This window comes from Ochotona curzoniae, unplaced genomic scaffold (genome assembly GCF_017591425.1).
Source record: "Ochotona curzoniae isolate NIBS_2020 unplaced genomic scaffold, NIBS_Ocur_1.0 contig_2754, whole genome shotgun sequence".
Taxonomy (NCBI): domain Eukaryota; kingdom Metazoa; phylum Chordata; class Mammalia; order Lagomorpha; family Ochotonidae; genus Ochotona; species Ochotona curzoniae.
In genome coordinates this window covers 18,063,764-18,077,199 of record NW_024465582.1, presented here as the reverse complement: position 1 = coordinate 18,077,199, position 13,436 = coordinate 18,063,764, and the positions used below count along the sequence as shown (strand labels likewise).

The window sequence follows — 13,436 nt, the reverse complement described above, 5'->3', positions numbered from 1 at the left end:
CGTGAGAGACGCAAATGGCCATTGGGCAGCGCTATTAGACCAGGCAGAACCAGGACTGAAGTAAGCGAAATGAAACCTCACGAAAGAGATGTGGAAAATCTAGGTGGCAACAGTCAGAAGACACAGTAACTCAACTATTAACCAATAGCACATCCTCAAAATATATAAAACAAAAACCACAAGGTTAATACTACCAGCAAAACAGGCCATTCTAGTATTCCTTTCTCTGTTACTGACAGATTATGCAACAAAATCAAGGACAAATATAAAAGAAACACAGTTAACAAGCTTAACAGAGAGCATTCACAGTCCATTATATACCGTCGAATACCCGAGAATCTGAACTTCCTCACAGCACCCAGATGATGACAGACGCTATGACTCACGTATTAATTATGCATTGACAGTTGGCATGAAACCATACAATAAGCCTCAACCAGTTCAGTAAGTGTTCCATCTCACATATGCATTCTCATTCTATCAGAAGTGGATAACAAAAACTTCTATTGGAAAATTTAAAAAATAATGCATGGATTCTCAAATCTCAGTAGGATCACAGAGGCCAGTGCCGTAGCACAGTAGGTTGAGCCACTGCAATGTTGGCATTCCAGAAGGTTCCAGTCAGAGTCCGGCTCCACCTGGCAGCTCCACATCAGGTCCAGGTCTCTGCTGAAGTGTCTGGGAAGGCAGCAGAAGACAGCCCAAGTGTTTGGGCCCCTGCACCCAGATGGGCAATCTGGAAGAAGTCCCATGCTCCTGGCTTCTGCAAGGCATTGAGAGGACCCACTGTTTGGGTTCTGGTGCCCATGCAGCAGCCTCAGAGGAAGCTCCAGGTTCCTGACTTGGGCCTGGCCGAGCCCTGGCTGTGGCAGCCATTTGGGGAATAAACAAGCAGATGGAAGACCAATTTCTGCCTCTCCCCCTGTCTCTGTAACTCTGTCTTTCAAATAAATATTTTTAAAGAAAGTGTTCAACTCATGAGCACAAACACATATACATATCACATCAGACATGGAAAAGATGGTATATCACAGGTAAAATTTTGAAAAACTTTCAAAATAAAATACACTGACAAATGATACAAGATATTATACAACATCAGTAAAGTTTAGAAAAAAGTAATGGGTAACAGCTCAAGAGGGAAATAGATACAAAAAGAAAACTTAATTCAAAAACAAAAACTAAACTGGAAGAAGTCAAAAGGTCAAATAAACACAGTGGATGTACTTCCTTAAGCATAGCAAGCAAATTATGAAAGTCAAATAAGGGCCCAGCGGTGTGGCCTAGTGGCTAAGGTCCTCGCCTTGAATGCGATGGGATCCCATATGGTCTCCAGTTCTAATCCCAGCAGCTCCACTTCCTCTCTATCTCTCCTCCTCTCTGTATATCTGACTTTGTAATAAAAAAATAATAATAAATCCAAAAAAAACGTCAAATGAGAGAAACGACATCGAACACACAGTGACAAATATTAAACTATTAGAAGATTCCTTGCATGAATGAGGGGGTTCTGAAAAGAATATTGAAAACTATTTAAAAACTTGGTTGGATTTTTTAAAAAGTGAAAGCACATTACCAAGAATGTCAAAATAATCAACACCAAGACAAACAATGAAAATTCCTACATTAAAAAAAAAAATTGGGGGGGCATCTAGGCAAAAAGGTAAAGTGAGTTGCAATGAGGAAAATTTAGAAAGTGCCGTTACAGTAGACACTTCATCAGCCTTGCTTCATGCTAGGAGACGGAGCCTTGATGTCCGCGGAACTTAGAGAAAGCAACTGCAGACTTCTATATCCACCCAGACTGACCTTTAAACACACACAGTCAGACGTTTATGGACAGTCAGAAATAGGGGACTGTTGTTCCCACAAGCACTTTCTAAAGGCTACAGCGAGGAATAAACTCCACACGGCCCACTGAGGAAGACAGAGAAGATGTTTTTACTAACCCTGTGGTCAACGTTAAACATCTAAAAAACTGAAACTGTTACTAAGAGAGGGACAGCAATGTCTGTGTTGTAACGAAGATGCACTACAACTAATTTTAAATGTGGAGAAATTAAAAATTTCAGAAGGAAGGAAAAACTAGGGGAAAAGATACTAAAATCATTTTAAACTCTTGAAGATTTTTTTTAGCAGTTGCTGCATACACAAAAAAACACAAGCATATGTGGGAAATTCTTAACCTTTAATAAGAAGAATTTATAAATAAGCCCACTGATTCTATTCTGGGCTACAACAATACTCAACAATATGAGCAAAGCTTAGCAAGTTCATATTACATAACATTTAAGCAGATGACTGAGAACTTGATGTCATCTCTTAAAACCAAACCAACATGTTTTTAGGACAGCGTAAGAAATGAGACTGCACACCCACCCACACGGTTCAAAGTGTTCCTTGGTTGAAGGAACAAGCCGGGGGGCTGCGGGCTGTAACGGGACAGAAGGTAACCCACAGTCCTAGTTGTGAGGCTGAGTGGTACACTCACTAGTGGGTGACACGCCAAGAGGAGGGCAGCCAGAACAAGAGGGTAAATTAGAACTTTCACACAAACTTGAATGATGCCAAAAAACTCCACCACATCTACTCCAGCACGCAGTATGTCAACTGAGAGATGTCAGGTGCCGCAGAGGACTGCAGTGTGAGTCTCACCTCGGTGGGACAAGTTGAAAAACAAACTGACACTTCTATTCCTTAACTTATTTTCAGCCAAGAGTGTGAAATTATACATTTCTTGCGAGTCTCCATATATTTGCCAATGACACCAGTCTTTGTGTTGACAATGTTTCTGTCTCCCGGAAAATCTTAAAAAGTAAAACAGGACAGGTAAAGGGCTTACGTTAGTATCAAAACAAGTGTGTCCTGCATCTCAGTCACCTGCAGGGGCTTGATTTACTTGAAACAGAGTTACACAGTAAGGGAGGGGAAAGCCGGAAAGACAGATCTTGCACTGCTGGTTCATTCACCAAATGGCTGCCAGCAACCAGGACTGTGCCATGTCAAAGCCAGGAGCTTCATCCAGGTTTCTCCTGTGGGTGGCAGGGGGCATCTTCTGCTGCTTTCCTCGTTGCATTAGCAGGGAGCTGGATTGGAATTACAGCAGCCAGGACACAAACTGGTGCCCATGCAGGATGCCAGCACTGCAGGCTGCACCTGAACTTGCTAGCCACAAGCCCCACTGCAATGTTCTGATGTGTGTGACATAATGCCATTGACCCCCCAACAACTACCAATAGTGAAAATATTGTTTCAACAAATCTAACGCACACAATGGAATGTGAACAATGAATTTCCCATTCTCTTTTAGGTATGCGACAGCATCCCTTCCTATATGTGAAACATTCTTTAGCTGGACTCAGCCTGTCCCTTGGGGCTCTTTTCACATCAACATACACCATTAACTCTCTTCCTTAGAACACAAACACAAATCCGCACACGCTGGGGCGAAGCAGCATTCGCTGTGACCACTTGAACATTCACATCCCGGGGCAGCAGGCTAAGCCGCCCCTTCCAACAGCAGCTTTCCATCTCTCTATGCCGGGCCAAGCCCGTCCACCTGCGAGACACTGGAAGATGACCCACATACTTGTGCCCCTGCCACCTACATGGGAGACCGGAATGGACCACGCTTCTTGATGTGGGCTGGCCAACCCTGCCCACTGCAGACATTTGGAGAGTGAACCAGAAGATGGAAGTTCTCTTGCTCTTTCTCCTACTCTGTTACTCTTTCCTTCAAGTAAATGTTTTATAAAACCTTACCCCATAGCCTCCCACATTGTTTTGAAACATCTGTGCAACCTTTATTACGCTGGCACTTGCCTCTTAAGAGATTGCAGATAACATAGCCAGAGTTAACTTACGATTCAAACAAAGTGTAGTTTTGGCAACATTGTTGAGACCGATCCAAGGCAGTGTCTGGTCCAGGTTCCCAAGTACAATTCAAAGTCTTAAAGTCCCGGGTTTCACAAGAAAAGTTTTTGGGCTCCTCTAGTATTTCTGTCCACACAAAGAAATAAGGGCCCAATTAAGTCCTTTGCAGCAAGACAGGTGCAGGGGGAAGCTCTGTTGAAACCTGAAGCCCAGAGCTACTCTGAAAGGACCCTGGAGTAGAAGCCTGCACACCCACCCCGCACCCCGGAAGTTACCTGCCAGGTGCCTCGTCATCTTGCCCCTCCCTCCCTTCCCTGGCCATTCTCAGGGGTCACACGGGGCAGGTGTTCAGGCAGTGTGTGGTTGGCAGTATCCATTTGACAAAAGCCATACCCCCCTTCAGGGTCTGCAGATGTTTCATTTCAGCACCCATGGCCTCAAGAATGCCGGGGGGAGGTCAGAGAGTTGGCCTCTGTGAAGCAGTTAAAGTCAACAGCCAGGTGGTGGGAGTCCCACGGAATGGCAAAGCACACATAAGGGTCTGGTGGCCAGGCGAAGGCCACAGATACTGCTGCACTGTCCAGAGCAAGACAAGACACATGACAGCCCCATGTGCGTAAACTCAGACCCATGTAGGATATCTTAATATTCCTAATGACACCAAGACAGCCACTGAAGCCAGTAATCCACAGTTCAGAGCAGTCAGGACCTCTGTTCCCTGAACTTCTCAGGCAATCACATGCCCTTGAACCCTGTCAACATCGATCCACAGCACCATTTCACAGAGAGCGGAAAGTGGCTGGGAGAGGCAAAGCTGCCAAGACGACTCAGCCAGCCAGGGAAGTCAAACCCACATCTTGTATTCACATCCCTGGCGGCCTTTGTGGCTGTCCCACGCACAGCCCCTCTGCTCCTTCTGTCTGCCTGGGCTAATGCCACCAAGACCACGGCCAAGTGCATTTCCCAGTGGACATTCCCAGGTCGTGACCTGAACTTCCTCCCCCTGTTGGATTCTAGGAATAAGATGGTCAGTGAGGACAACAGGAAATCCTGATATCACTTCCATTATCTTCTCTAGGCAGCTTGGAACACACACAAACAAGCCCAAGCCGAGCGTGCAGCTGCTCGCTTTGTGCAGCAGTGAGGGGGACGGCGGGGGGGGGGGTGCACTCACTTGAGACGAAGAGAACCGTGCCATCTTCTGGCGATCTCCTGTTCTTCCCACAATAGAAGAGAGTCCCCGCTGTCCGGATGAAAGGCAAATTCGCTAGTGAGAAGGCAAAGACGTTGGCATCTAGTTGTTGTCCAAGAATCCGTGTGCCTTCCAGATAACAGGATATGTTCTTTAGGTTGATCCCAGAAATGTAACAAACAGTGACATTGGAGTTTTCTTCTATCAGTTTATCTTTGGGGAAAATCAACAGTTCATTCGGTCCTGGAGAATCCTGAGCTACAAGATAAAAAAGGCAGCTCAGTCAAGATCTCAGAATGTAAACCCAAGAGCCTTCCTGCTCGTGCTCAGCTTTCTCTACCTCCCGCGGAAAGCAGCCCACAATCCTACACTGGCCCTACAGCCTTGGTGCATTCAAAATGGTCTTTTCCCCCAGTGCTCCCAGTGTTGCACCAATTCCAACGTAGCTGCTGCTCCTGCCAGCAACGGCACCATTTCTGTTCCCGCTGCTGACTGCAGTGAGACAGGATAAACAGGACCCACTAAGTCAACGCCATCCCGACCTGACTTACGTCCATCTCTAGACCCGACTACAGACTCCTCTTAAACTCCCAACCAACCAGGAGCAAGCAGCACTCAAAGAGGGGTCTAACCATTTGCTGCCCTGGTGACTTCCCCAGGCAGCCCGCATGTCCGGAAGAGCCACGTGGAACTGATGGGTAACCTTCCCGCAGCGGTGAGAGTAAACAACGCTACCGTTATGTGCTAAACATGAAAAGCACTTTGACAACGTGGAGCTGGGTGCAAACTCAAGGGGTGGGTACCGAGAGCACCCACCGTGCCTAACCCACACAGAAGCACCTGTGCAGCTCGCAGAGAACCAGCTGGCAGAGACTTCCTGCCGCACTGTCTCCCACGTGTTGGAGCCTAAACCCTTGATACGTTTTGTCTCGGTTCTGTTCCAGTCTCTTGTCAACTTCTGTTCACAGAGAGCCAAACCACCAGCATTGGCAAAGGCTCTTCTCCCGTGACTCCCAGCCCTGTGCAGGCCTGTGCTGTTTGGACAACGGGCTCATATTTTCTTCTCTACAGCAGCACACGTGGACTGACCCGAAGACCCCACGGCGAGGCAGTGACACTGCCACATTCAGACGGGTCTGGCCGACACGGCCCCCAAGCCACGCTGCTCCCATGATCTCAGTGCTCGCTTTCTCCAAAACGCTGCTCACTCAAACGTCGCCGCCCGAGTTCTTACCTACAACTTTCTCCCACGGACTCCAGCTGCTCCAGAGATTCAGTGTGGGGAACTTGGCATCGTCCACTTTGGCCTTTGTTCTTACAAAGTGCGGTGCACATTCCAAAGGTATCTCCGACTTCCAGTGCCAATGAGGAACCTGGTTCTGTCTCACAGTGGTTCTGTAGTTCCCCTGCGAGTGAAGGAAGTATTTGTCCAAGTGCACCTGCTGGCAGCTCTTGGACACTGCATCTGTCTTGATCCAGCATGCTGGCATTGCCTTCTCTAATTCAGTCAGCTTGATAGCTCCTTTATATCTTACTCTGATCCAACAGCCCCTACAATGCGGCTCCAACCAATCTCGTACAGGGGCTCACTACCGGAGCCGAGCAGTCTGTCCCAGGCCTGACGCCCCTATGGTTAGATCCACACAGTGACCTGCTTTGGTGTCCCCTACTCTGGCCCTGAGTCCCTGGGCACACCATCTCCTTCCTGCAGGGTCCCTCCCTCTTCCCCCTGAGCTGCTGCCATCCGCTCCTCCATGCTGCTGTCCCGGACTCTTGCGGGGAGCTGTTGGTGCCTCACGGCTTTGACTCAGCAGTGACTGAGTTTCTTTATGTCCCACACGGCCCCAGACTCTTCCCTTTGGGGTGCCTCCCCTGCATTCCTGCTTCATGCCCTCAGGACTGGGAGACCGAGACAACTGACACATTGTACTTCCTGGGGGAAACTGGTTGGATTCTGGGTCCATGTTAGTGAATGGGATGCGGTGCTGCCACAGCAAAGGAATTTCCCATGAAGGCCATACTCCACTGTGCCCCTTCCAGGGTGCCAGCCTCCACTGTCCATGGCAGAGCTCAATACATCCCTGGAGAGGGCATGCTCAGGCAGCATTTCATTGCATAAGTGATTTTATTTTTTAAAGATTTATTTATTTGAGGCCTGGCACAATTGCTCAGTGGCTAAATCTACCTTCCAACTGCCGGGTTCCCATACAGGTGCCAGTACATGACCCGGTGCTCCTCTGCCCATCCAGCTCCCCGCTTGTGGCTGGAAAAGCAGTCGAGGATGGCCCAAAGCCTTGGGACCCTGCACCCATTTAGGAGACCTGGGAGAAGAGGCTCCTGGCTTCGGATCGGCTCAGCTCCGGCTGTTGTGGCCATTCGGAGAGTGAACCAGAGGACGGAGAACTTTCTCTTGGTCTCTCTTTATAAATCTGCCTTTCCAACAAAAATAGATAAATCTTTTTTTTAAGATTCACTTATTTGAAAGACAGAGTTACAGACAGAGAGAAGTAAAGATAAACAGATCTCCTTCACAGTGGCTCACTCCCCAAGTGGTGGCATCAGCCAGGTCTGGCTGGGCCAAAGCCAGCGAGTGACAGCACTGCAAACACTTGGCCACTTCCTGCCGCCCACCTAGGCACACTAGCAGGAAGCTGGAAAGAAACAGAACGTCTGGAACTCAAAACAGTACTCGGACACGGATGCCAGTGTCCCACAGCATGGTTCAACTCGCTATACCGAGCCAGGCTGACTCTTAAATGTTTATGTTTTATTTTAAATTGTAGCATTATCTGCTCTTGGGATCACAAAACATTCAAAGCCTGTATTTTAAGTTTCGAGGTTCTGATCCACAAAACGTTCCCTATTTTAACATGTGCAATCTTGAGACATTTTGCTTAAATATTTTTCAATTTAGCAGAAGATACCTCTATTTAAAAAAAGAGGGCCTGATGATGTAGCCTAGTGGCTAAGGTCTTTGCTTTGCATGTACCAGGATTCCATGTGGCACCGGTTCATGTCCCGGCGGCCCCGCTTCGCATCCAGCTCCGTGCTTGTGGCCTGGGCAAGCAGTAGTGGATGGCCCAAGGCTTTGGGACCCTGCAACTGCATGGGAGACCAGAAGGAGGCTCCTGGCTTCGGATTGGCTCAGCTCCAGCCGTTGTGGCCACTTGGGGAGTGGGTACGTGGACAGAGGATCTTTCTCTCTGTAAATCTGCCTTCCCAACAAAAATCTATAAATCCTTTAAAAAAAAAAAAAAGCGGGGGAAGGAAGGAACCAGCTGTAAGCAACTGCCTCGGTTGGGGCTGGAAGGCGTGTGGCTGGCCGCAGTGCCCCCCTGTGAGTGTAGGGCAGAGGTGGGCACATCAGGTTGGGCTGTAACACCCACCAGAACACCAGAGAACCAAATCTGGGGGCATATTTTTCAATCCTGGTGCAGCGAGGCCAATAACCTCTCGGTACTGTCAAAAACCATTCAAGTAACACCCTCAGAACATTCTTCCCCACTTCAGGGTCTCTGAGGCATCACCAAATGAGAATTCCCCCACCCCCGGGTGCTGATGTAGCTTGACAGTAAGAAGTAGCCACCTTGGGCCCAGCACAGTAGCCTAGCAGCTAAGAGTCCTTGCCTTGTATGCACCGGGGGATCCCATATGAGTGCCAGTTCTAATCCCAGCAGCCCTGCTTCTCATCCAGCTCTCTGCTTGTGGCCTGGGAAAGCAACTGAGGACGGCCCAAAGCCTTGGGACCCTGCACCCATGTGGGAGACCCAGAAGAAGCTCCTGGCTTCGGATTGGCTCAGCTCCAGCTGTTGTGGCCACTTGGGGAGTGAACCACCAGATGGAAGATCTTCTTCTCTGTCTCTCCTCCTCTCTGCAACCCCTCGCCTTCCCTTCCTATGGACACAGCAGGGAAAAAGAAAGCGGAAACCTTTGTCCCCCCACCCTCCTCCCTGCCTTGGCCCTCCCCACCCTAATTAGAGACCCTCATATAGGTGTATCCTCTCAACTTTGTAAACAATGTTAAAAATAAAAAATAGACATAAATAAATAAAAACAGCCTAGAGAGTATGGCTTCCAATGTTTTCACTATATAAAAACATTAAAGATTTGAGAAGAGAGAATATTACCCCACCTAGACAATAAATAATAGATACATGCATGAAACATCACATACCACCCCAGGAATACATACAATTGCTATGTGTTAGTTTTGGGAGCTAGAGCTGTAACGCAGTGGGTTAAGCCTCTGCTTACAGCACTGCTACCCTGTATGGGCATTGGTTCGAGTCCTGACTGCTCCACTTCTGACTCAGCTCCCTGCTAGTATTCATAGGAAAATGGAAGGTGGCCCAAGTCCTTAATTCCTTGCGCTCACATAGAGACCCAGATGCAAGTCCAGCCTCCTGGCGTTGGACTGGCCCAGCTGCAACTGCTGTGGCCATTTGCGGAGTGAACCAGTGCATGCAAACTTCCCATTCTGTCTTTCAAATAAAAATAAATCTTTAAAAAATCTTTTGCATCACTGCGAAGTTTAATTCAACTGGTATACCCAATTCAGCCTTGTAAACATGGCAAACTGCTAATATCAGAACCACACTGTGATGTGAATACAGGTTTCTGTTTTGATACAGCTTTAGGAAAAATGTTGGCGGGCCCTATGTGACAGCTTAGCTGTTAAATCCTCGCCTTGTATCTTCTGGGATGCCATTATGGGTGCCAATTCATGTCCCAGCTGCTCCACTTCCCATTCGGCTCCCTGCTTGTGGCCTGAGAAAGTAGCAGATGGCCCAAAGCCCTGGGACCCTGCACCCACTTAGAAGACCTGGAAGAAGCTCCTGGCTCCTGGCTTCAGATCAGCTAGGCTCTGGCTGTTGAGGCCACCTGGGGAGTGAATCAATGAATGGAGAGATCTGTCTCTCTTTCCTCTCTGTAAATCTACCTTTCCAATAAAAAAAAAAAATTAAAAAGGGGGTGCGACATGGTAGCCTAGTGGCAAAGCCCCCACTTTACATGCGCCAGGATCCCCTATGGGCAACATTTCAGAATCTGGCTGCTCTGCCTCTCCTTCTCTCTGTAAATCTAACTTTAAAAAAATTAATTAATTAAAAGACTGAAGAAAAATGCAGTTAGTAACTTTTAAGTCTTAATAATAAAAAAAAAAAAAACCAGGCAGTCAATTTTTAATACAGTTTAGACAGTGAGAACAAGCTGCCAAGAGTATTTTAACTTTCAAACACAGGCAATGGCTGGCGCAGAGAACCTCTGCCAAATGCACACATTTTAAATTAAATATTCTTGAAAGTTCAAGGGGGGCGGGGTGGAAACTAAGTGGTGGTGACTTCTAGCATTGCCAGTAAACCATAGACTAGATTTCACCTCCTGGGAGCTCCCCCAACTTCAGCCACCTTCCCTCTCCTCCTCTCTGGCCAGCCAGACCACTGTGGCTTCGTACAGCCCCGCTTGCCTCTCTCCTGAGTCCCCAGTGCTTTTCCCCTCCTGGCTCACTGGGCTTCAGCATGTGCAGCAGCTCCGCCCCTCCTGCTGTGCTCTCGGGTGCCTCCACCTGCCGCACATGCGCAGTGCATGTGCGCTACACTCCGCTTTCAGATCTCCAAGTTTCCCACGCCCCGCCACCGAGGCCGCCCAGGCCCACCAGACTCCTGCGTCAGGTCCCAGGGCAAGCCTCAAGAGGCCATTCTCCCTGGGCCGCCATCGCAGACCCCATGTTTGCACATGCTGCCAGTACTGGCAAACAGGGGATAGCATTTCAACCCCGAGAGTTGTACACCTCAGCGAGAAAAGAAACTCGTCATATCTTGGTAAAGCCACCACCACTGGTAAAGCCACCTCATCAGGTAGCCTGGAAATCGTATTTTCAAGTGGGCAGCACAGGAGTTGCCCAACCATTTCCTAATTGGCAGAGATCACCAACAGGGCAAGTGTTCTGCAGTTTGCCAGAGAGGAGTCAGCGAGCCCCGAAAACACTCAGGACACGTAATCCCTTCAAATCTCCTTCGTATTTTCGATTAAGCAGCCCTTGACTGAACCCACTTGAGTGAAGCAACTGGTAGCCACACCCGGAGCCTGTCAGCCATCTGCACACACACTCTGCTCTGAGCAGAATTTGCATGCTGACCTCCTCTTTCTGACAGCATTGCTTGGCATGACCAGCCTACCCTCCCGCCTTGCTTGGTGCCTGCCCTGGCTCCCAGTCACACTAGCTGCTGGGCGATTAGCCACTTGATTGCTCTTGTCCCAGGCACAGTTTGTACGGGTTCTGTCCGAGCTCAGAGCGTGCTCTGTGCTCTTGGCAGCCTGTTGCTAACGAATGAGAGAAAGCTCGCCTGGAATTCGTTGCATCTCTTCAGCCAGTTTCTTGGCGATGTGATGAATCCCTTGCCTTCACTGACTTTTCCTTTGGCCCTCGGGCATCACATTGAGGTCACCGTCATGAGGTACAACTTCTATCACCAAGGTGATTGCCACTCCAGGCCTCCCGAGCTGGAGCTGTGACTGACTGCCTTCCCCTGGCATTGAGAACAAGCAGCTGGGAAGGAAGGGCAGAGGCAGTTGGCCTGGGCAGGATGCCTATGGCCATTCTCCCTGTCTGGGCACAGGAGTGAAGATGCCTGGAGGGGCACTGCAGACTGCAGCACACCGCGGCTGCTCAGGGTGGGCCAGGTGCTGTGAGGACGAAACCAGGGCCAAAGCAACGTGCGCTTAGACCCAAGAAGCCTACAAAGGGGAGTCCTACTTCCGCTTCACCGTGAGAGGACCCCACACCAAACAGGACGACAGATCAATAGGGTCAAGTGCTTTCTAGAAAAACAAAGAATGGATCCCATTTGGGCTGTGGCTCCTATTGTTTGCTCTAATCTGATTACAGATCTGAACTGGCTTTTAGAAGAAATACCATGGGGCCCTGCATGATAACCTAGTGGCTAAAATCCTTGCCTTGTAATCACCGAGAGGCCAACGGGCACCTGTCCGTGTCCTGGTTGCTCCACTTCCCATCCAGCTCCCTGCTTGTGACCTGGGAAATTAGTAGAAGATGGCCCAAAGCCTTGGGACCCTGCACCTGTGTGGGAGACCCAAAAGAAGTTCTTGGCTTTCAGTTTCAGATCAGCTTGGCTCTGGCTGTTGTAGCCACTCGGGGGGTGAACCAGCAGACGAGAGAACTTTCTCTCTGTATTTCCTTCTTTCTGTAAATCTGCCTTTCCAATAGAAAATAAATCTTAAAAAAAAATATGTTGGCTTCTGGTTTATATGATTTTTGGTAATAGTTCTAAGTACTCATTTGGCACAATTCCTTCAGTTCTTCCCTCAAATTTCTTGGACAGTTCTGAACTCCTGCTCAGTGATTTTCTGAGCCTTAATCACCAACCTGTGTATCCTTCATCAAAACTAGAAAAATCCAGAGTGGGCATGTAGCCCAGTGGTCATCAGACCCACACCCCGTTCCCAGAGTACCTAGGCTGGGTTCCTGACTCCAGCTTCCTCTGAACATAAACCCTGAGAATCAGCAATGAGGCCAACGGCTGGATTTCCGCCACCGCCTGGTAGACCAGTGTTGAGTTCCCGACTCACAACTGAGCCTCTGCCCCAGAAGTTCCAGATATTTGGGGAATAAACTAGTAGATGTGAGTTCTCTGTGTCTGTTCCTTTGTCTGTTCCCCTGCTGCACAAATAAGTAAATCAGACAGACAATCTGCCTTGATAGCATGGCGTAGAACGGCAGCAAGATGGGAGGAATGCAGAGTCTCCCTATTCCTTCAAATCAGCCCTCATCAGCCCACAAGCGTTAACAAGTGCAATCGTTGAGAGAGCGAGCTGTGGAGCTGGTATGGATTCTAAATAAATGGGTACAGTCAGATTTCTATTTAACTTATGCCCCTTGCTCAGATCTCAAATCCAATGATGAATTTAGAAAGTAACAGGATGACTTCAAATTTAGGGACTTTAGGACTTGAATAAGAGACCAAACATGGAGGATTCTCACGTGCAGGCTTTCCAGTGCCCTCAACCAGGCAAACTGGGGTCCCAGGCATCGCCCTGTGCCACCCCGACCTCCAGGCATGGGTTCCCAGGCATCGCCCTGTGCCACCCCGACCTCCAGGCATGGGGTCCCAGGCATTGCCTTTGCCACCCCGACCTCCAGGCACATTCTAAGGTCCCTTCAATGAGAAAACAAACCACTGTCCATGCAGAACACCCGAGTCCCCCCGACCAGGGTGGCAATGGAAGTAAACCACTAATATGTCCCAATACTAGAGAGGGATGCACCAGGCAAAATAGACACAATTATTTGAACAAAGGCGAGTCAAACCCTATGTCAAATAATCGCAAGTGAACAAGTGTAGAGTTACATATT

General features: G+C 48.7%; 1 protein-coding gene across 1 annotated transcript in view; it reads right to left on the bottom strand.

The window, feature by feature from the left end:
* OSMR (oncostatin M receptor) overlaps positions 1-13,436 on the bottom strand; it is a 49,918-nt gene that overhangs the window by 14,945 nt on the left and 21,537 nt on the right. The window contains exons 4-7 of the mRNA XM_040977479.1: positions 6,300-6,471; positions 5,048-5,323; positions 3,864-3,999; positions 2,656-2,807 (exon numbers count right to left, since the gene is read on the bottom strand). Coding sequence (XP_040833413.1) covers positions 2,656-2,807; positions 3,864-3,999; positions 5,048-5,323; positions 6,300-6,471 — 736 coding nt within the window. The remainder of the gene's footprint in view (positions 1-2,655; positions 2,808-3,863; positions 4,000-5,047; positions 5,324-6,299; positions 6,472-13,436) is intronic.